The 23,678-nt window shown below is 47.7% G+C and overlaps 1 protein-coding gene across 1 annotated transcript in view; it reads right to left on the bottom strand.

Annotated features, from left to right (window-relative positions):
- DNAI3 (dynein axonemal intermediate chain 3) overlaps window positions 1-23,678 on the bottom strand; it is a 102,919-nt gene that overhangs the window by 14,277 nt on the left and 64,964 nt on the right. Inside the window, exons 15-20 of the mRNA XM_063427295.1 lie at window positions 18,447-18,577; window positions 15,348-15,411; window positions 13,101-13,231; window positions 6,556-6,760; window positions 2,319-2,410; window positions 2,110-2,232 (exon numbers count right to left, since the gene is read on the bottom strand). Coding sequence (XP_063283365.1) covers window positions 2,110-2,232; window positions 2,319-2,410; window positions 6,556-6,760; window positions 13,101-13,231; window positions 15,348-15,411; window positions 18,447-18,577 — 746 coding nt within the window. The remainder of the gene's footprint in view (window positions 1-2,109; window positions 2,233-2,318; window positions 2,411-6,555; window positions 6,761-13,100; window positions 13,232-15,347; window positions 15,412-18,446; window positions 18,578-23,678) is intronic.

Raw genomic sequence — 23,678 nt, 5'->3', positions numbered from 1 at the left:
CTGATTCTGCTGGTCGCTCAGTTCAAGGGAACCGTGGTGAAGAAATAAATGAAAGTCCCAAAGGGTTTGGCTAGCAGGCCTGAAAATACTTTGGACATTTGGGTGACCCTTGGATCAAAAGAGGGGATTGTGAAAGAATTTACCTTGTTTCCAAGGTTCAAGCTTATAGGTGTCATATTAGAGAGCCTATATTAAAATTGGCTAACTTGGACTCAAGAAATACTTAAAACGACACTTAAGACCATATATGTCTAGTTCCGGGAGCAGATAGCCCCCACCTGAGCTGTCTCTTCTAAATCAGTCGGTTCCGTCTCTTTCCCGGAACTTATCTGTTATATGTACATGATGTTCATCCCTATGTCTTATCTGTACTCCCTTCCTTCTACTGTTCTATGAGTATTTGCACGTAAGCACTTTTTAATGTATGAAAACACAACTGACAAAATAAAGGTCAGACACCTCTGGTGTCTAATTCAAGCTTCTCCACAAGCACTTGAAACAATTTGGGTTCCCCTGAATATAACAAAGATCAAATTGGATCTATGTCCGTTCTTGCACTCCTGCTACGTACACCTTGATAATCTCATCTTTTCATAGTTTGACTTACATGGGGGTCACAGGGTGAGGCCTTCAGCCAATTAACTAAGCCCTTTGTTCAGGAGAGCTAATGGGTGTTCCTCCTTTAAATGATACTATGGGACAGGGGAGGGGGGGAAGAACACTATGAGACGGGGGGAAGAACACTATAGGACAGGGGATGGGGGGGGAGAACACTATGGGATGGGGGGGAAGAACAGAACACTAAGGGACAGGGGAGGGGGGAGAAACAAATACTATGGGACACGGGAGAGACACACACAATAGGACTGGGGAGGAGGGGGGAAAGAACACTAAAAAAGAAGGAGGGGAGAGGAACATTAAGCAGATAGCCCCCACCTGAGCTGTCTCTTCTAAATCAGTCGGTTCCGTCTCTTTCCCGGAACTTATCTGTTATATGTACATGATGTTCATCCCTATGTCTTATCTGTACTCCCTTCCTTCTACTGTTCTATGAGTATTTGCACGTAAGCACTTTTTAATGTATGAAAACACAACTGACAAAATAAAGGTCAGACACCTCTGGTGTCTAATTCAAGCTTCTCCACAAGCACTTGAAACAATTTGGGTTCCCCTGAATATAACAAAGATCAAATTGGATCTATGTCCGTTCTTGCACTCCTGCTACGTACACCTTGATAATCTCATCTTTTCATAGTTTGACTTACATGGGGGTCACAGGGTGAGGCCTTCAGCCAATTAACTAAGCCCTTTGTTCAGGAGAGCTAATGGGTGTTCCTCCTTTAAATGATACTATGGGACAGGGGAGGGGGGGAAGAACACTATGAGACGGGGGGAAGAACACTATAGGACAGGGGATGGGGGGGGAGAACACTATGGGATGGGGGGGAAGAACAGAACACTAAGGGACAGGGGAGGGGGGAGAAACAAATACTATGGGACACGGGAGAGACACACACAATAGGACTGGGGAGGAGGGGGGAAAGAACACTAAAAAAGAAGGAGGGGAGAGGAACATTAAGCAGGGTGCACCACTAAGGGAGAAGGGAAGTTTTTCATATTAGATTAATTAAAAATTCATTAAAAAGTCTAATATTAATAAAATTATAGGAAAAAAACTTTTTTTTTTTTTAAATCATTTGGGGGAAAAAGGTTATTTCCGGCCAAAGTCATCCTGAATTTTCGGTTTTGGCCCAGATTTTTCATTTCGGTGCATCCCTATTCTCCAGATCTCCAATTTGAGCTTCCAGAAAAGCCACTCGCTCACACCCACCACAGAGGTATGGACCCTGGACAGATTTATCCAGGCATGCATACATGCAGCAGGATGGACACTGAGTAAAACCCGCAATATTGCTAGCACTCACCCCCACTTACCAAAAACACAAGTGAGCAAAAACAATATTTACCCTCTTGGGTTAAACTCGCTTGTAGTTTAATAACTCCTGTTGTTTTAACTCCTACTTTAAATTGCCTACTTTCAAGCAAACTCCATTGATAAAGCATTCAGTATTCCCTCCGTGGTGTTATGATCGAAAGGCTGGCACTTACATCGAGCTTGCTGGCTGGAGACACTTCCACTGGTGTCTTTACGAGTTTCCTTCCCTCTTTTCGCTGCTCTGAGTATTCGAGGTGTTTGACTTCTCGATCACAGTAACTTTGGATGGTGTAAATCTGTGTAAAAGAAGCTCACAGTTTGAATAGTGAATAGAAAGATAGGCTCTGCTACTCTGCACACAGACACCGATAACAAATCAAACCTCATTGGCAGAAGGATGGTGCAGAGTCCATGGGATTTCTAATATGTGTAGAGTCCCGAGGTCATCACCGACAGCCAGGAAATGCTGCTTGGCTGTAATAAAAGAAGAGTTACACATTACAAACACGTATACTGGCAGAAGTTGACAGGGTTCTTGAGCCCCAATTGTGGCGTCCTCAAGATCCAGACCAATTCTTCCCTTTCTGCAGGGCCGTTACGAGGGGTGTCTGTATGGGCTGGTGGGCAGATCATAGATGCCTGGACTGTAGGAGGGAAGGAGGACCCAGATAGCCTGTTACAGAGTTGGTGTATGGCTCCCTTGTGCTCCGGGCCATTGAGAACATTGCCGCGGGTTACCATGAAAAAACTCCGAAACCATGAATCCTGGAGCTCGTCTGGGGCATTACATGAGTTTGGCCCCGGCAGATAACAATGGCATATGGAACAATGGAATCAGTAAAATAACCAGCCTTATCACATTCGTCAACGTAACAAACTGACGTGAGGTATAACCCACAATAAAAGATATAAAATAGATTATTTAGTATGAACTGTTGGTTGTATCTTGCAGATAATACACACATAATGAATTACTCCTAATATAAATATTACAGTCATTATTAAAGGGACACTACACACACACATAATGAATTACTCCTAATATAAATATTAGTCATTATTAAAGGGACACTACACACACACATAATGAATTACTCCTAATATAAATATTACAGTCATTATTAAAGGGACACTACACACACATAATGAATTACTCCTAATATAAATATTATGGTCTTTATTAAAGGGACACTACACACACACATAATGAATTACTCCTAATATAAATATTACAGTCATTATTAAAGGGACACTACACACACACACACATAATGAATTACTCCTAATATAAATATCATGGTCTTTATTAAAGGGACACTACACACACATAATGAATTACTCCTAATATAAATATTACAGTCATTATTAAAGGGACACTACACACACACATAATGAATTACTCCTAATATAAATATTACAGTCATTATTAAAGGGACACTACACACACACATAATGAATTACTCCTAATATAAATATTATGGTCTTTATTAAAGGGACACTACACACACACATAATGAATTACTCCTAATATAAATATTACAGTCATTATTAAAGGGACACTACACACACATAATGAATTACTCCTAATATAAATATTACAGTCATTATTAAAGGGACACTACACACACATAATGAATTACTCCTAATATAAATATCATGGTCTTTATTAAAGGGACACTACACACACACATAATGAATTACTCCTAATATAAATATTACAGTCATTATTAAAGGGACACTACACACAAACATAATGAATTACTCCTAATATAAATATCATGGTCTTTATTAAAGGGACACTACACACACGCATAATGAATTACTCCTAATATAAATATTACAGTCATTATTAAAGGGACACTACACACACAATGAATTACTCCTAATATAAATATTACAGTCATTATTAAAGGGACACTACACACACATAATGAATTACTCCTAATATAAATATTATGGTCTTTATTAAAGGGACACTCACACACACAAATAATGAATTACTCCTAATATAAATATTACAGTCATTATTAAAGGGACACTACACACACACATAATGAATTACTCCTAATATAAATATTACAGTCATTATTAAAGGGACACCACACACACACACACATAATGAATTACTCCTAATATAAATATTACAGTCATTATTAAAGGGACACTCACATACATAATGAATAATGAATTAGTAAAAATATTAATGAATTAGTAAAAATAAACATAATGAACATAATGAATTAGTAAAAATATTAGTCATTATTAAAGGGACACTACACACACATAATGAATTACTCCTAATATAAATATTAAAGTCATTATTAAAGGGACACTCACATACATAATGAATTACTCCTAATATAAATATTAAAGTCATTATTAAAGGGACACTACACACACATAATGAATTACTCCTAATATAAATATCATGGTCTTTATTAAAGGGACACTACACACACATAATGAATTACTCCTAATATAAATATTACAGTCATTATTAAAGGGACACTACACACACACATAATGAATTACTCCTAATATAAATATTACAGTCATTATTAAAGGGACACTACACACACATGATGAATTACTCCTAATATAAATATTATGGTCTTTATTAAAGGGACACTACACACACACATAATGAATTACTCCTAATATAAATATTACAGTCATTATTAAAGGGACACTACACACACACACACACATAATGAATTACTCCTAATATAAATATTACAGTCATTATTAAAGGGACACTCACATACATAATGAATAATGAATTAGTAAAAATATTAATGAATTAGTAAAAATAAACATAATGAACATAATGAATTAGTAAAAATATTAGTCATTATTAAAGGGACACTACACACACATAATGAACTACTCCTAATATAAATATTAAAGTCATTATTAAAGGGACACTCACATACATAATGAATTACTCCTAATATAAATATTACAGTCATTATTAAAGGGACACTACACACACACATAATGAATTACTCCTAATATAAATATTACAGTCATTATTAAAGGGACACTACACACAAACATAATGAATTACTCCTAATATAAATATTACAGTCATTATTAAAGGGACACTACACACACATAATGAATTACTCCTAATATAAATATTACAGTCATTATTAAAGGGACACTACACACACACATAATGAATTACTCCTAATATAAATATTACAGTCATTATTAAAGGGACACTACACACACAATGAATTACTCCTAATATAAATATTACAGTCATTATTAAAGGGACACTACACACACATAATGAATTACTCCTAATATAAATATTATGGTCTTTATTAAAGGGACACTACACACACAAATAATGAATTACTCCTAATATAATAATTACAGTCTTTATTAAAGGGACACTACACACACACATAATTAATTACTCCTAATATAAATATTACGGTCATTATTAAAGGGACACTACACACACACACATAATGAATTACTCCTAATATAAATATTATGGTCTTTATATAATGAATTACTCCTAATTACTCCTAATATAAATATTATGGTCTTTATTAAAGGGACACTGTCACAAATGTGATTAAGGAGTGTAGTCACAACTCCAGCACCGAGAATGTAAAACTTCATATTTCTGTAGCACAGACTGAAATTCTGTTCTGGGTTAGAGGTAGAGGGCTTGCAGAGGGTTCAGAGAAGAGATCTGAAGCTTTTACAAGCTGTTTAGATATACAGTAACTCAATGGGAGAATTAGATATTTAGATATAACTCAAAGGGAGAATTAAATGCCTATGTATTATCATTGGGGTTAGATCTACAAAAAAATTAAATGGAGTATTCCTTTAATTAAAAAAGTTCCATACATAAAAACTGTAAAATACTTTTTTGCCCAATATGAATAAATGGTAAGAAACAGACTGAGGACAACACTGGGCAGCAGTGGCGGAGACCTCACCATCCTCCATTCATGAACCATATGTCTGGTCTTCACCTACATGCAAAGCGAGAGGTCTATATACAATATGACATGACACCAGGAGAACCACACAATGCCAGGAATAAGGAACATTTAATCCCTTAACGTCCCTAGATCATTCCATGCTGTCACACATACGGTCCTTTATGACAGCATGGGACATCCTGCAGCTTTGGTATGATGTCACATAGTGTGAGGTCACATCGCTGAGGTCCAGATTTCCTTGTGTCAGCCGCCCGCACACTGAGTGATGAGCTATATACATAATACTTTGCCAACAGGGATCAGCACTGCACTGTGTGAGCGATAGTACCAATTATATTTTACAGAAATATTCTGTTAAATGGTTACAAATTAAAAGAAATCCGTGACAAAAGTAGGAATGAGATTAGTTTTTTTTCTTTTTCTTTAAACAAATAATCAAAAGATTTGGAATTTGCGCTAGCTTTTTCAATTAAAGAGACAATGTACATACCCAGACAAGTTAACCTCAATGTCCCTGGCACGACGAGGGCTGAATGGTCAGTAATATTAGATAAAAGTTGGAGCTATAGGGATAGATATGTGAATTCCTATCGCTTTTTATTTTATATAGCTATAGCATTCTAACCATGCCGAAAGGTTGTATCTACCTACCAGAGACAATCCATGGCTTAATGGATGTAATCATAGCTGTAGATATGTTCTGTGTCTGGCACGGTTCATGGGTTTTCTCCAAAAGATCCCAGATGTCAACATTGCCATCTTCTGTGCCAACAAAGAAAAGTCCAGCTCTCGACAGAGACCAGTGGGCAGCTGTGTATCTCCTCTGCAAGCAAGAGGACTGCAGAATAGGACCACTCTAAACAAGAACAAATGGTAATAAATCCCCAGGAAATGCATCGGGAAGATTAAATCCCAACTACAACCAATACAATAAAAAGTGAGCCAGGTATAGTATGCGGTTAAGAGCGAGGGGGAGCCTGGCATAGAGTGCGGTTATAGAGCGAGGGGGAGCCTGGCATAGTGTGCGGTTATAGAGCGAGGGGGAGCCTGGCATAGTGAGCGGTTATAGAGCGAGGGGGAGCATGGCATAGTGTGCAATTATAGAGTGAGGGGGAGCCTGGCATAGTGTGCGGTTACAGAGCGAGGGGGAGCCTGACATAGTGTGCGGTTATAGAGCGAGGGGGAACCTGGCATAGTGTGCGGTTATAGAGTGAGGGGGAGCATGACACAGTGTGCGGTTATAGAGCGAGGTGGAGCCTGGCATAGTGTGCGGTTATAGAGCGGGGGGGAGCCTGGCACAGTGTGTGGTTATAGAGCGAGGGGAGCCTGGCAAAGTGTGCGGTTATAGAGCGAGGTGGAGCATGGCATAGTGTGCAGTTATAGAGCGAGGGGGAGCCTGGCACAGTGTGCGGTTATAGAGCAAGGGGGAGCATGGCACAGTGTGCGGTTATAGAGAAAGGGGGAGCATGGCACAGTGTGCGGTTATAGAGCAAGGGGGAGCATGGCACAGTGTGCGGTTATAGAGCAAGGGGGAGCATGGCACAGTGTGCGGTTATAGAGCGAGGGGGAGCCTGGCTCAGTGTGCGGTTGAAGAGCGAGGTGGAGCATGGCATAGAGTGCGGTTATAGAGCTGAGGGGGGTCCTGGCATAGTGTGCAGTTATAGAGCGAGGGGGAGCATGGCACAGTGTGCGGTTATAGAGCGAGGGGGAGCCTGGCATAGTGTGCGGTTATAGAGCAAGCCTGGTATAGTGTGCAGTTATAGAGCGAGGGGGAGCCAGGCATGGTGTGCCGTTATAGAGCGAGGGGGAGCCTGGCATAGTGTGCGGTTATAGAGCGAGGGGGAGCCTGGCATGGTGTGCGGTTATAGAGCAAGCCTGGTATAGTGTGCAGTTATAGAGCGAGGGGGAGCCGGGCACAGTGTGTGGTTATAGTGCGAGGGGGAGCCTGTCACAGTGTGCGTTTATAGTGCGAGGGGGAACCTGGCATAGTGTGCGGTTATAGAGCAAGCCTGTCACAGTGTGCGGTTATAGAGCGAGGGGGAGCATGGCACAGTGTGCGGTTATAGAGCGAGGGGGAGCCTGGCATAGTGTGCGGTTATAGAGCGAGGGGGAGCATGGCACAGTGTGCGGTTATAGAGCGAGGGGGAGCATGGCACAGTGTGCGGTTATAGAGCGAGGGGGAGACTGGCTCAGTGTGCGGTTATAGAGTGAGGGGGAGCATGACACAGTGTGCGGTTATAGAGCGAGGGGGAGCCTGGCTCAGTGTGCGGTTATAGAGCGAGGGGGAGCCTGGCATAGTGTGCGGTTATAGAGCAAGCCTGGCACAGTGTGCGGGTATAGAGCAAGCCTGGCACAGTGTGCGGTTATAGAGCGAGGGGGAGCCTGGCATAGTGTGCAGTTATAAAGCAAGCCTTGCACAGTGTGCGGTTATAGAGCGAGGGGGAGCCTGGCATAGTGTGCGGTTATAGAGCGAGGGGGAGCATGGCACAGTGTGCGGTTATAGAGCGAGGGGGAGCCTGGCACAGTGTGCGGGTATAGAGCGAGGGGGAGCCTGGCATAGTGTGCGGTTATAGAGCGAGGGGGAGCCTGGCACAGTGTGAGGTTATAGAGCGAGGGGAGCCTGGCAAAGTGTGCGGTTATAGAGCGAGGTGGAGCATGGCATAGTGTGCAGTTATAGAGCGAGGGGGAGCCTGGCACAGTGTGCGGTTATAGAGCAAGGGGGAGCATGGCACAGTGTGCGGTTATAGAGCGAGGAGGAGCCTGGCATAGTGAGCGGTTATAGAGCGAGGGGGAGCCTGGCATAGTGTGCGGTTATAGAGCGAGGTGGAGCATGGCATAGTGTGCGGTTATAGAGCGAGGTGGAGCATGGCATAGTGTGCAGTTATAGAGCGAGGGGGAGCATGGCACAGTGTGCGGTTATAGAGCGAGGGGGAGCATGGCACAGTGTGCGGTTATAGAGCGAGGGGGAGCCTGGCTCAGTGTGCGGTTGAAGAGCGAGGTGGAGCATGGCATAGTGTGCGGTTATAGAGCTGAGGGGGGTCCTGGCATAGTGTGCAGTTATAGAGCGAGGGGGAGCATGGCACAGTGTGCGGTTATAGAGCGAGGGGGAGCCTGGCTCAGTGTGCGGTTATAGAGCGAGGGGGAGCCTGGCTCAGTGTGCGGTTATAGAGCGAGGGGGAGCCTGGCATAGTGTGCGGTTATAGAGCAAGCCTGGTATAGTGTGCAGTTATAGAGCGAGGGGGAGCCTGGCATAGTGTGCGGTTATAGAGCGAGGGGGAGCCTGGCATGGTGTGCGGTTATAGAGCAAGCCTGGTATAGTGTGCAGTTATAGAGCGAGGGGGAGCCGGGCACAGTGTGTGGTTATAGTGCGAGGGGGAGCCTGTCACAGTGTGCGTTTATAGTGCGAGGGGGAACCTGGCATAGTGTGCGGTTATAGAGCAAGCCTGGCACAGTGTGCGGTTATAGAGCGAGGGGGAGCATGGCACAGTGTGCGGTTATAGAGCGAGGGGGAGCCTGGCATAGTGTGCGGTTATAGAGCGAGGGGGAGCATGGCACAGTGTGCGGTTATAGAGCGAGGGGGAGACTGGCTCAGTGTGCGGTTATAGAGTGAGGGGGAGCATGACACAGTGTGCTGTTATAGAGCGAGGGGGAGCCTGGCTCAGTGTGCGGTTATAGAGCGAGGGGGAGCCTGGCATAGTGTGCGGTTATAGAGCAAGCCTGGCATAGTGTGCGGTTATAGAGCGAGGGGGAGCATGGCACAGTGTGCGGTTATAGAGCGAGGGGGAGCATGGCACAGTGTGCGGTTATAGAGCGAGGGGGAGCCTGGCATAGTGTGCGGTTATAGAGCGAGGGGGAGCATGGCACAGTGTGCGGTTATAGAGCGAGGGGGAGCCTGGCTCAGTGTGCGGTTATAGAGTGAGGGGGAGCCTGGCATAGTGTGCGGCTATAGAGCGAGGCGGAGCATGGCACAGTGTGCGGCTATAGAGCAAGCCTGGTATAGTGTGCAGTTATAGAGCGAGGGGGAGCCTGGCATGGTGTGCCGTTATAGAGCGAGGGGGAGCCTGGCATAGTGTGCGGTTATAGAGCGAGGGGGAGCCTGGCATGGTGTGCGGTTATAGAGCAAGCCTGGTATAGTGTGCAGTTATAGAGCGAGGGGGAGCCGGGCACAGTGTGTGGTTATAGTGCGAGGGGGAGCCTGTCACAGTGTGCGTTTATAGTGCGAGGGGGAACCTGGCACAGTGTGCGTTTATAGTGCGAGGGGGAACCTGGCACAGTGTGCAGTCATAGAGCGAGGGGGATCCTGGCATAGTGTGCGGTTATCGAGCGAGGGGGAGCCTGGCATAGTGTGCGGTTATAGAGCAAGCCTGGTATAGTGTGCAGTTATAGAGCGAGGGGAGCCTTGCACAGTGTGTGGTAATAGAGCGAGGGGGAGCCTGGCACAGTGTGCGGTTATAGAGTGAGGGGGAGCCTGGCATAGTGTGTGGTTATAGAGCGAGGGGGAGCCTGGCATAATGAGCGGTTATAGAGCAGGGGGAGCCTGGCATAGTGTGCGGTTATAGAGCAAGCCTGGCACAGTGTGCGGTTATAGAGCTAGGTGGAGCCTGGCATAGTGTGCTGTTATAGAGCGAGGGGGAGCTTGGCATAGTGTGCGGTTATAGAGCGAGGGGGAGCCTGGCATAGTGTGCGGTTATAGAGCGAGGGGGAGCCTGGCTCAGTGTGCGGTTATAGAGCAAGGGGGAGCCTGGCATAGTGTGCGGTTATAGAGCAAGCCTTGCACAGTGTGCGGTTATAGAGTGAGGGGGAGCCTGGCATAGTGTGCGGCTATAGAGCGAGGGGGAGCATGGCACAGTGTGCAGTTATAGAGCAAGCCTGGTATAGTGTGCAGTTAAAGAGCGAGGGGGAGCCTTGCATGGTGTGCCGTTATAGAGCAAGCCTGGTATAGTGTGCAGTTATAGAGCGAGGGGGAGCCGGGCACAGTGTGTGGTTATAGTGCGAGGGGGAGCCTGTCACAGTGTGTGGTTATAGAGCGAGGGGGAACCTGGCATAGTGAGCGTTTATAGAGCGAGGGGGAGCCTGGCACAGTGTGTGATTATAGAGTGAGGGGGAGCCTGGCACAGTGTGTGGTTATAGAGCGAGGGAGAGCCTGGCATAGTGAGCGGTTATAGAGCGAGGGGGAGCCTGTCATAGTGTGCGGTTATAGAGCGAGGGGGAGTCTGGCACAGTGTGCGGTTATAAAGCGAGGTGGAGCCTGGCATAGTGTGCGGTTATAGAGCGAGGGGGAGCCTGGCACAGTGTGCGGTTATAGAGCGAGGGGGAGCCTGGCATAGTGAGTGGTTATAGAGCGAGGGGGAGCCTGGCAAAGTGTGTGTTTATAGAGCGAGGGGGAGCCTGGCACAGTGTGTGTTTATAGAGCGAGGGGGAGCCTGGCACAGTGTGTGGTTATAGAGCGAGGGAGAGCCTGGCACAGTGTGTGGTTATAGAGCGAGGGAGAGCCTGGCATAGTGAGCGGTTATAGAGCGAGGGGGAGCCTGGCATAGTGTGCGGTTATAGAGCGAGGGGGAGCCTGGCATAGTTTGTGTTTATAGAGCGAGGGGGAGCCTGGCACAGTGTGTGGTTATAGAGTGAGGGAGAGCCTGGCACAGTGTGTGGTTATAGAGCGAGGGAGAGCCTGGCACAGTGTGTGGTTATAGAGCGAGGGAGAGCCTGGCATAGTGAGCGGTTATAGAGCGAGGGGGAGCCTGGCATAGTGTGCGGTTATAGAGCGAGGGGGAGCCTGCCACAGTGTGTGTTTATAGAGCGAGGGGGAGCCTGGCACAGTGTGTGTTTATAGAGCGAGGGGGAGCCTGGCACAGTGTGTGGTTATAGAGTGAGGGAGAGCCTCGCACAGTGTGTGGTTATAGAGCGAGGGAGAGCCTGGCATAGTGAGCGGTTATAGAGCGAGGGGGAGCCTGGCATAGTGTGCGGTTATAGAGCGAGGGGGAGCCTGGCATAGTGTGCGGTTATAGAGCGAGGGGGAGCCTGGCACAGTGTGCGGTTATAGAGCGAGGGGGAGCCTGACATAGTGTGTGGTTATAGAGCGAGGGGGAGCCTGGAATAATGAGCGGTTATAGAGCGAGGGGGAGCCTGGCATAGTGAGCGGTTATAGAGCAAGGGGGAGCATGGAACAGTGTGGCATAGAGCGAGGGGGAGCCTGGCATAGTGAGCGGTTATAGAGCGAGAGGGAGCCTTGCATAGGGTGCGGTTATAGAGCGAGGGGGAGCCGGGCACAGTGTGTGGTTATAGTGCGAGGGGGAGCCTGTCACAGTGTGTGGTTATAGTGCGAGGGGGAGCCTGGCACAGTGTGCGGTCATAGAGCGAGGGGGATCCTGGCATAGTGTGCGGTTATAGAGCGAGGGGGAGCCTGGCATAGTGTGCGGTTATAGAGCGAGGGGGAGCCTGGCATAGTGTGTGGTTATAGAGCGAGGGGGAGCCTGGCATAGTGTGTGGTTATAGAGTGAGGAGGAGTCTGGCACAGTGTGCGGTTATAGAGCGAGGGGGAGCCTGGCATAGTGTGCGGTTATAGAGCGAGGGGGAGCCTGGCATAGTGTGCGGTTATAGAGCGAGGGGGAGCCTGGCATAGTGTGCGGTTATAGAGCGAGGGGGAGCCTGGCATAGTGTGCAATTATAGAGCGAGGGGGAGCCTGGCATAGTGTGCGGGTTTAGAGCGAGGGGGAGCCTTGCACAGTGTGCGGGTATAGAACGAGGGAGAGCATGGCACAGTGTGCGGTTACAGAGCGAGGGGGAGCCTGGCACAGTGTGCGGGTATAGAGCGAGGGGGAGCCTGGCATAGTGTGCGGATATAGAGCGAGGGGGAGCCTGGCATAGTGTGCGGGTATAGAGCGAGGGGGAGCATGGCACAGTGTGCGGGTATAGAGCGAGGGGGAGCATGGCACAGTGTGCGGTTATAGAGCGAGGGGGAGCATGGCACAGCTCACACAGGTAAAAAGTATCTTTATACATTGTTTAAAACTAAATAATTAAGTTCCATTAAATGATTAATAAATATATAGATTTCCTTTTTTGTGAACACACAGCAGAGAATGAAGCAAAGTAATAAAACAACAAAATTGCTATTTTTCAGAATCAGGATTATATAATCTTATCACCATTTGATGCCATTTATTGGAAGGCTCGGCAGTAAAGGGGCTGATACGTACATTTACGCCTTCTTTCCAGATCGCCAAACTCCATCCTCCGACTGTGAGAACAATGTCCTGAATGAATGGAGACCTTTGCACTGTGTGCACTGCGCCATCATGTACGCTGTATGCCTGCAAGGGCTTGGAGCCTGAAACCACAACAAAGATGTGTAACAGACGTGCCCCACCATTCAATGGTGGTCCTAAGGAACGGAGCTCCCTAACTTTTAATAGCTCCCCTAAGGAACGACACTTCCTACCTTTCAATGGCTCCCCTAAGGAATGCCTCCCCACACCTTTCAATGCCTCCCCCCACCTTTCAATGACTCCCCTAACGAATGGCACTCCCCACCTTTCAATGGCTCCTCTAAGAAACGACACTCCCCACCTTTCAATGGCTCCCCTAAGGAATGCCTCCCCCCACCTTTCAATGGCTCCCCTAAGGAATGCCTCCCGCAACCTTTCAATGGCTCCCATAAGGAACGACACTCCCCACCTTTCAATGGCTCCCCTAAGGAACGACACTCCCCACCTTTCAATGGCTCCCCTAAGGAACGACACTCCCCACCTTTCAATGGCTCCCCTAAGGAATGCATCCCCACACCTTTAATTGGCTCCCCTAAGGAATGCATCCCCACACCTTTAATTGGCTCCCCTAAGGAATGCCTCCCCCCACCTTTCAATGGCTCCCCTAAGGAATGCCTCCCCCCACCTTTCAATGGCTCCCCTAACGAATGCCTCCCCCCACCTTTCAATGGCTGCCCATAGGAACGGAGCTCCCCAACTTTCAATGGCTGCCCTTAGGAACGACACTCCCCACCTTTCAATGGATCCCCTAAGGAACGACACTCCCCACCTTTCAATTGCTCCCCTAAGGAACGGAGCTCCCCACCTTTCAATGGTGGTCCTAAGGAACGACACTCCCCACCTTTCAATGGTGGTCCTAAGGAACGGAGCTCCCCACCTTTCAATGGCTGCCCTAAAGAGCGGCACTCCTCATCTTTCAACGGCTGCCCTAAGGAATGGCACTCCCCACCTTTCAATGGCTGTCCTAAGGAATGGCACTCCCCACCTTTCAATGGCTCCCCTAAGGAATTGCACTCCCCACCTTTCAATGGCTCCCCTAAGGAACGGCACTCCCCACCTTGCAATGGCTCCCCTAAGGAATGAAACTCCCCACCTTTCAATGGCTCCCCTAAGGAACGACACTCCCCACCTTTCAATGGCTCCCATAAGGAACGACACTCCCCACCTTTCAATGGTTCCCCTAAGGAACAACACTCCCCACCTTTTAATGGCTCCCCTAAGGAACAACACTCCCCACCTTTCAATGGCTCCCCTAAGGAACAACTCTCCCCACCTTTCAATGGCTCCCCAAAGGAACGGAGATCCCCAATTTTAATGGCTCCCCTAATAATTGCCTCCCCCCACTATTCAATGGCTCCCCTAAGGAATGCCTCTCCCCACCTTTTAATGGCTCCCCTGAGGAACAGAGCTCCCCAACTTTCAATGGATCCCATAAGGAACGGAGCTCCCCAACTTTCAATGGCTGCCCTTAGGAACGACACTCCCCACCTTTCAATGGATCCCCTAAGGAACGACACTCCCCACCTTTCAATTGCTCCCCTAAGGAACAGAGCTCCCCACCTTTCAATGGCTCCCCTAAGGAACGGCACTCCCCACATTTCAATGGCTCCCCTAAGGAATGAAATTCCCCACCTTTCAATGGGCCCCCTAAGGAACGATACTCCCCACCTTTCAATGGCTCCTATAAGAAACGACACTCCCCACCTTTCAATGGCTCCCATAAGGAACGACACTACCCACCTTTCAATGGCTCTGCTAAGGAAAAACACTCCCCACCTTTCAATGGCTCCCCTAAGGAACGACACTCCCCACCTTTCAATGTCCCCTAAGGAACGGAGATCCCCAACTTTTAATGGCTCCTCTAATGAATGCCTCCCCCCACCTTTCAATGGCTCCCCTAAGGAATGCACCCTCCCACCTTTTAATGGCTCCCCTAAGGAACAAAGCTCCCCAACTTTCAATGGATCCCCTAAGGAACAGAGCTCCCCAACTTTCAATGGATCCCCTAAGGAACAGAGCTCCCCAACTTTCAATGGCTGCCCTTAGGAATGACACTCCCCACCTTTCAATGGCTCCCCTAAGGAACGACACTTCCCACCTAAAGAATGCCCCCCCCCCCTAACCTTTCAAGCACATCCAAATGCGTAGGTGGCGACTATGAATCCAGCTGACACTCACTAATTAATTTCCCGGTGTCGCCATCTTTCTCCATTTTCCAGTCTGTGTAGATCAGCTCTCCATCCTGTCAAACAGTCAGACAGTTTATTATAATAGTGCACATTCAGTGGTAAGTCTCCCATCCACAATCACACATGGGCTCCCATTAATACACACAGCTGGTTAATCACTCCAACTGGCCCGTACTGAATGGGGTGAAACCTTGCCGCCGCGTAAGGGGCCATTCAGACTGCAATTCAGACATTGTTTGGGGATGGGGCCTGCGAAACATCAGAGGGGGGGGGGGGGGGCGGGGAGGGTGACACAGTATTCCCCCCATGTGCATATGGAAGAGGCACAGGAAAGGCATTCAAAATGCAGTAATGCTGTCTTCCAATAAGCACAACACGTTTTGACGAATAAACGTCTTCCTCAGGTGCAGTCTGTTTTTGAGGATCAAGCTTCACTTACTGGAATCTATTCAAGCTTATACCCCTAAAACGTTACTACCTGAGACAGTTTCCCTTGTGAACAGGTTCTTGAGAATGTATACAACTCTTTTGATTGCTCCAATATTTGGGTATTTATCTTCAGTTTATTTTGTGTTTGCACCTACTCACTGGGTATACACTGATAATCAGGTTATGGTGTGAACCTTGTATATGCACTGCACACTTTCTGTGCTGTTTGTATAGAAATGGCTGTTAAACCTATTGTACTGTGGGGATCTTACATTACAGTTTTTTTTATTTTTTATTTTTAATGTAGCAGCTGGCCGAAGGTTGTTGACTGAAATGATCATGCTGTGACGCTGTGACCCTCACTATCGATGGTGATTATGACAGTTGCACGCTGTGACTCACTATCGATGGTGATTATGACAGTTGCACGCTGTGACCCTCACTATCGATGGTGATTATGACAGTTGCACGCTGTGACCCTCACCATCGATGGTGATTATGACAGTTGCACACTGTGACTCACTATCGATGGTGATTATGACAGTTGCACGCTATGACCCTCACTATCGATGGTGATTATGACAGTTGCACGCAGTGACCCTCACTATCGATGGTGATTATGACAGTTGCACGCTGTGACCCTCACTATCGATGGTGATTATGACAGTTGCACGCTGTGACCCTCACTATCGATGGTGATTATGACAGTTGCACGCTATGACCCTCACTATCGATGGTGATTATGACAGTTGCACGCTATGACCCTCACTATCGATGGTGATTATGACAGTTGCACGCCGTGACCCACACTATCGATGGTGATTATGACAGTTGCACGCCGTGACCCTCACTATCGATGGTGATTATGACAGTTGCACGCTGTGACCCTCACTATCGATGGTGATTATGACAGTTGCACACTGTGACCCTCACTATCGATGGTGATTATGACAGTTGCACGCCGTGACCCTCACTATCGATGGTGATTATGACAGTTGCACGCTGTGACCCTCACTATCGATGGTGATTATGACAGTTGCACGCTGTGACCCTCACTATCGATGGTGATTATGACAGTTGCACACTGCGACCCTCACTATCGATGGTGATTATGACAGTTGCACGCCGTGACCCTCACTATCGATGGTGATTATGACAGTTGCACGCTGTGACCCTCACTATCGATGGTGATTATGACAGTTGCACGCTATGACCCTCACTATCGATGGTGATTATGACAGTTGCACGCTATGACCCTCACTATCGATGGTGATTATGACAGTTGCACGCCGTGACCCTCACTATCGATGGTGATTATGACAGTTGCACGCTGTGACCCTCACTATCGATGGTGATTATGACAGTTGCACGCTGTGACCCTCACTATCGATGGTGATTATGACAGTTGCACACTGTGACCCTCACTATCGATGGTGATTATGACAGTTGCACGCCGTGACCCTCACTATCGATGGTGATTATGACAGTTGCACACTGTGACCCTCACTATCGATGGTGATTATGACAGTTGCACACTGTGACTCACTATCGATGGTGATTATGACAGTTGCACGCTGTGACCCTCACTATCGATGGTGATTATGACAGTTGCACGCTATGACCCTCACTATCGATGGTGATTATGACAGTTGCACGCCGTGACCCTCACTATCGATGGTGATTATGACAGTTGCACACTGTGACCCTCACTATCGATGGTGATTATGACAGTTGCACGCTATGACCCTCACTATCGATGGTGATTATGACAGTTGCACGCTGTGACCCTCACTATCGATGGTGATTATGACAGTTGCACACTGTGACTCACTATCGATGGTGATTATGACAGTTGCACGCTGTGACCCTCACTTTCGATGGTGAGTATGACAGTTGCACGCTATGACCCTCACTATCGATGGTGATTATGACAGTTGCACGCTATGACCCTCACTATCGATGGTGATTATGACAGTTGCACGCCGTGACCCTCACTATCGATGGTGATTATGACAGTTGCACACTGTGACCCTCACTATCGATGGTGATTATGACAGTTGCACGCTGTGACCCTCACTATCGATGGTGATTATGACAGTTGCACGCTGTGACCCTCACTATCGATGGTGATTATGACAGTTGCACACTGTGACTCACTATCGATGGTGATTATGACAGTTGCACACTGTGACCCTCACTATCGATGGTGATTATGACAGTTGCACGCTGTGACCCTCACTATCGATGGTGATTATGACAGTTGCACGCTGTGACCCTCACTATCGATGGTGATTATGACAGTTGCACACTGTGACTCACTATCGATGGTGATTATGACAGTTGCACACTGTGACCCTCACTATCGATGGTGATTATGACAGTTGCACGCTGTGACCCTCACTATCGATGGTGATTATGACAGTTGCACGCTGTGACCCTCACTTTCGATGGAGAGTATGACAGTTGCATGCTGTGACCCTCACTTTCGATGGTGATTATGACAGTTGCACGCTGTGACCCTCACTTTCGATGGTGATTATGACAGTTGCACACTGTGACTCACTATCGATGGTGATTATGACAGTTGCACGCTGTGACTTTGTTAGAGAATTTTCCTATATTTTAGGATAAAGTCCTGTCTCCTCAGCCAGAAACTCACTTCTGTTCCAGCAAAGAACTTTGTGTTGATGTTGTCCAGAGCCTTGGGATTTTTGCCAGAGAAAACTCTTAATTTCCTGTAGTCAGCTCCCCCCTCTGATCTCTGCTCTCTCAGTTGGCTATGCAGCTTCTCTGGAAGAAAAACATTAAATGGGGTTTAGTTTGTACGCTGTGCAGGCTACGTGTGTAACTGCTGCAGAGATTGTAACGTTTAGTAGTATAAATGCATTGTTAAGGTTCGTTTTTATTCGTTTTAAAGTGTGCATAACAGACACGTCCATTAAGCTGGCAGGATGATCACATGTCGCTCGGATATTGATTAACAGTACTTTGTACGTCATTTCCGTACCTACACGTGGCTGTCAGACAGGAAGCCCTTAGGGGAAGCCGCCACATAATCTAGTTTACATGTGCTTTGTGAACCTAATCCTGCTCTACAAGATGCATTGGACTGGCAGATGGTGTGCATGGGGTGTACTCGGTACTTCTCGGTAAGCAGCATGTAACTGGAGCAAAGTAATCAGGATGGATGCCTTTATGGAAGATGGATCAGATTGCAGTGAGGAGATTGTCATGTTTGTATACAGACCTGTATCCTCCACCACCACAATGTCGGGTTGGTGGTCTATCTGAACCTGGAAATCATTTATGTGGCGAAACCAACCTCGCCACTGGGCCCTGGAGAAGCCTGTTTGCTAGCCTCCTACCTGCTGACTATGGCCCCTGGGTTATTTGGGGCATATTGTACTGTATATTGCTGCTACTGGCCCTTTTAACAGCATCTATGGACATATTGGGACTTTTGGGACTACTGTCCCTTTAAGACTGTGATACATATTCTAGTGTACTGCCTGTAATATTATATGTGTATTAAGTTTAACCTGGGATATGTATGCAGCATTCATCTGATTGTTCGGTAGAATCACTCCATTTATTATATTGAGTGAAACTACCGAACAACCAGACCACCCAGGAATAAGTGTGCCTCCAATTACAGTTTGCAACAATGTTGCAAACGGGTAATTGGCAATCAGTGTAATGTATTCTTTGTCCTCTGGGTGGCCGCCATTCGGGAAACAAACACGTGGCGGCGGCCATCTTAAACTACCGAACAGCGGTGTTTTGCCGTCGAGTGTCTGGAACTAAAATCGGACACTTGACTAGGCAAACACCGCTGAGACCTCCATACTTCCAGAAATTCGTATGGAAACTACCGAATGACCCGCCGTTCGGTAGAAAGAGCCCCATAAACAAGGGAATTCATTCAAACCCTCTCCAGGCTCTATAACACAGGCAATTCGTCTGTTTTCATTCCCTTGTTTGTGACCGACCGCAGGGCCAAAATGCATGGAACTGTTTTCGGATACTTTACCCATGCGGTCGGTCAAATCTTTGGAACCCCATATCTCACGAACCATTCATCCGAATTACTTGAATTTTGGATATGTTGTCCCCCTGAATAAGGGCTATCCAGCGATGCTGGATTTAAAGGTGTACCCCCGGGTTTTGGGGTACATCCAGAACTTGGCTGAAAAAGTGTACCGGATAATTGGGTTTAATGTTATCTGAGGGGAGGGGATGTGTGGGCTGAACCATGTATGTGATTGGTTATTTTATGCCTCCCCCTGGGTGTGGCCTGTATGTGGATTAGTGTAATAAAAGCCAGGCTGGATGAGCCAGTCCAGAGTTCCTGTTTTACCCTCAAAGTGATGTGTCGTCTCATTATTGGGGGGAAGGATTTATTGCATGCTGTTCCAGTTGACTGCTAGGAGTACAAGCCTATTCGTATGGTTCCTATTCAATGGTCTACATCATTCATATGCTTGGGAGAATTTAAAAGGTTTCTCGGATTCGGTGATTGTGGTGTCTGCCAGAGTGCTTGGAGTCCTCAGGAAGCACTAGGAGCATCCATTAACGGAGGTACCCAGTCGGGGTGCCAGGTGATCCGTTACATTGGTGGCAAGCGGTGGGATGGCGTCCTAGTGCGAGGTAAAGCAGCTCGGAGACACAGTGCGTTTGGATTTACAATTGAGGGCGACGCTGGTGTGCATACAGCGTCCCTGTTTACATAAAGATTTGGGAAAATGGGGTTCATAGACCCCTGGGCAACACACACACCTGAGGAAGAGAGTGAATTAGAATGGAGAGATAATGCCCGGATAGAATTATGGTACGATGCCCTGGAGGAAGTCCAGTATCAACGGCAGCAGCGCCTTCCTGGTGTCGCATACCGGTTGGAGGAACAAATGGCCTGGCGGATGCCGCTTCTGGGAGACCAACCTGGAGGGCAGCGGGTAAGACAACTCGAGTACCTCGTGGAAAGGGAACTGAGCTTGGACACCTCATACCGGGCACTGTGGTGGTGCACTGTCCAGCCAGAGACGTGGAGGGCAGAGGGCATCCAGCCAGAGGGGGAGAACTACACGAGCCCTGGCCTGTTGTGGAAAGCCTTAGTGGAGGATGTCGACTTCGGCAGTCCAGCAGAGTCACGGTACTGGGCTATCTTTCATTACCGAGGTGAGATGATACAGGGCCCGAGATCTATTGGACTGGGCAAAGACCTCCGCCGTTTCGCTGCCATGGAACGAGAGCTGGAGATGGACTATGTAGAACTATTAAATTCCTGCCAGCCGCAGAGCAGGGACGCAGACCGGGAAAACTGGGTGGCAGACCCAGACCTGCTAGCCTACAGCTGGGAAAAGGTGGCTGAGGTACCCCCTGCTTCACTACCAGCTGCAGAAGTTGGGGACCTCATAGACTGGTCCTGGAGAGACCCACAGATGGCAGGTGAAGATGGGACCGAGATCTCTCTACCGGCCCTACAGGGATGCTGGGCAGTTGGCCCAGATCCCCAGCGGCAGTCTACGGTTCAGGGAGAGGAGCCTGTTATTACCTCTCCCCAGCAGCAGGACACTGAATTGGGAGGAGAGACAGTCGGTCTCCCTCCACAAAGACTGAAAGTAGGCATGGGAGAGGAGATTGTTACCACCTCTCCCCAGCGACGGATCATCGATGGGCAGAGTGTTCTAATGGGAGAGGAGCTGGTTACCACCTCTCCCCAGCGACAGCTTAATGTACCAGGGGGAGACTGTAAGCCCCACACCTGTGCAGATGGGACCGTGGTCTCTGCACTTCCAGCACAGGGGGTAGGGACGGTCGGTCCTGCCCCCCCACAACAGGGCTGTTTAGCCAAAGGGGAGACAGTCTGTCTCCAGCAGCAGAGCTGTGTAACTAAAGGGGAGACAGTCGGTCTCCAGCAGCAGAGCTGTGTAACTCAAGGGGAGACAGTCGGTCTCCAGCAGCAGAGCTGCGCAGCTAAAGGGGAGGCAGTCGGTCTCCAGCAAGGCTCCAACCAGACTACTCCCGGGGTAGTGCTGGCACCAAGGCAGAGCACCGCTGGGCTCTGCCCACTCAGCAACCCACCAAAACAGCCTACCAGTCCCCCACACAGCCATGGTGAGGCACCTGGACCTGGACAAGTTTTTCTCTTACTCAGGTGTAGTAACCATTTATTGTGGGTGGGCTGTACTGCTGTTTCTGTTTTGTGGGTGGGCTGCTGGACTAACAAGGGCCCTGACCGGCAAGAGGTCAGGTACCCTGTTAGTCTGTTTGGAAAAGGGGAGAAATGTGGCGAAACCAACCTCGCCACTGGGCCCTGGAGAAGCCTGTTTGCTAGCCTCCTACCTGCTGACTATGGCCCCTGGGTTATTTGGGGCATATTGTACTGTATATTGCTGCTACTGGCCCTTTTAACAGCATCTATGGACATATTGGGACTTTTGGGACTACTGTCCCTTTAAGACTGTGATACATATTCTAGTGTACTGCCTGTAATATTATATGTGTATTAAGTTTAACCTGGGATATGTATGCAGCATTCATCTGATTGTTCGGTAGAATCACTCCATTTATTATATTGAGTGAAACTACCGAACAACCAGACCACCCAGGAATAAGTGTGCCTCCAATTACAGTTTGCAACAATGTTGCAAACGGGTAATTGGCAATCAGTGTAATGTATTCTTTGTCCTCTGGGTGGCCGCCATTCGGGAAACAAACACGTGGCGGCGGCCATCTTAAACTACCGAACAGCGGTGTTTTGCCGTCGAGTGTCTGGAACTAAAATCGGACACTTGACTAGGCAAACACCGCTGAGACCTCCATACTTCCAGAAATTCGTATGGAAACTACCGAATGACCCGCCGTTCGGTAGAAAGAACCCCATAAACAAGGGAATTCATTCAAACCCTCTCCAGGCTCTATAACACAGGCAATTCGCCTGTTTTCATTCCCTTGTTTGTGACCGACCGCAGGGCCAAAATGCATGGAACTGTTTTCGGATACTTTACCCATGCGGTCGGTCAAATCTTTGGAACCCCATATCTCACGAACCATTCATCCGAATTACTTGAATTTTGGATATGTTGTCCCCCTGAATAAGGGCTATCCAGCGATGCTGGATTTAAAGGTGTACCCCCGGGTTTTGGGGTACATCCAGAACTTGGCTGAAAAAGTGTACCGGATAATTGGGTTTAATGTTATCTGAGGGGAGGGGATGTGTGGGCTGAACCATGTATGTGATTGGTTATTTTATGCCTCCCCCTGGGTGTGGCCTGTATGTGGATTAGTGTAATAAAAGCCAGGCTGGATGAGCCAGTCCAGAGTTCCTGTTTTACCCTCAAAGTGATGTGTCGTCTCATTATTGGGGGGAAGGATTTATTGCATGCTGTTCCAGTTGACTGCTAGGAGTACAAGCCTATTCGTATGGTTCCTATTCAATGGTCTACATCATTCATATGCTTGGGAGAATTTAAAAGGTTTCTCGGATTCGGTGATTGTGGTGTCTGCCAGAGTGCTTGGAGTCCTCAGGAAGCACTAGGAGCATCCATTAACGGAGGTACCCAGTCGGGGTGCCAGGTGATCCGTTACAATTTACAACTATCCTTTGTGCCCCTCCACACTGACACGTTGTAGCGGAGAGGCAGTACCATCTGCAAGGTCTCCGCTGGTATACAGGAACACAGGTGATAATCAGCATAGGCAGGTACAGCATACAATATTCCAGGTAGCGTAGTACGAATCCTTCCCTCCCAAGAACTAGACGAGACTTAGGCTGGGAGTCAACTGGGTGCTTTATTCCAAGTTGCAGCATTTATGCAGGTCCCCATGCAAGGGGTTTCCATAATGACATAGCAGGGGCATTCCCCACATTTCTCCCATCATGCATTGCATT

Source organism: Pelobates fuscus, chromosome 7 (genome assembly GCF_036172605.1).
Source record: "Pelobates fuscus isolate aPelFus1 chromosome 7, aPelFus1.pri, whole genome shotgun sequence".
NCBI classification, from domain to species: Eukaryota; Metazoa; Chordata; class Amphibia; order Anura; family Pelobatidae; genus Pelobates; species Pelobates fuscus.
The sequence above is the reverse complement of the archived record's forward strand: the minus strand, read 5'-3'. Positions and strand labels throughout refer to the sequence as shown.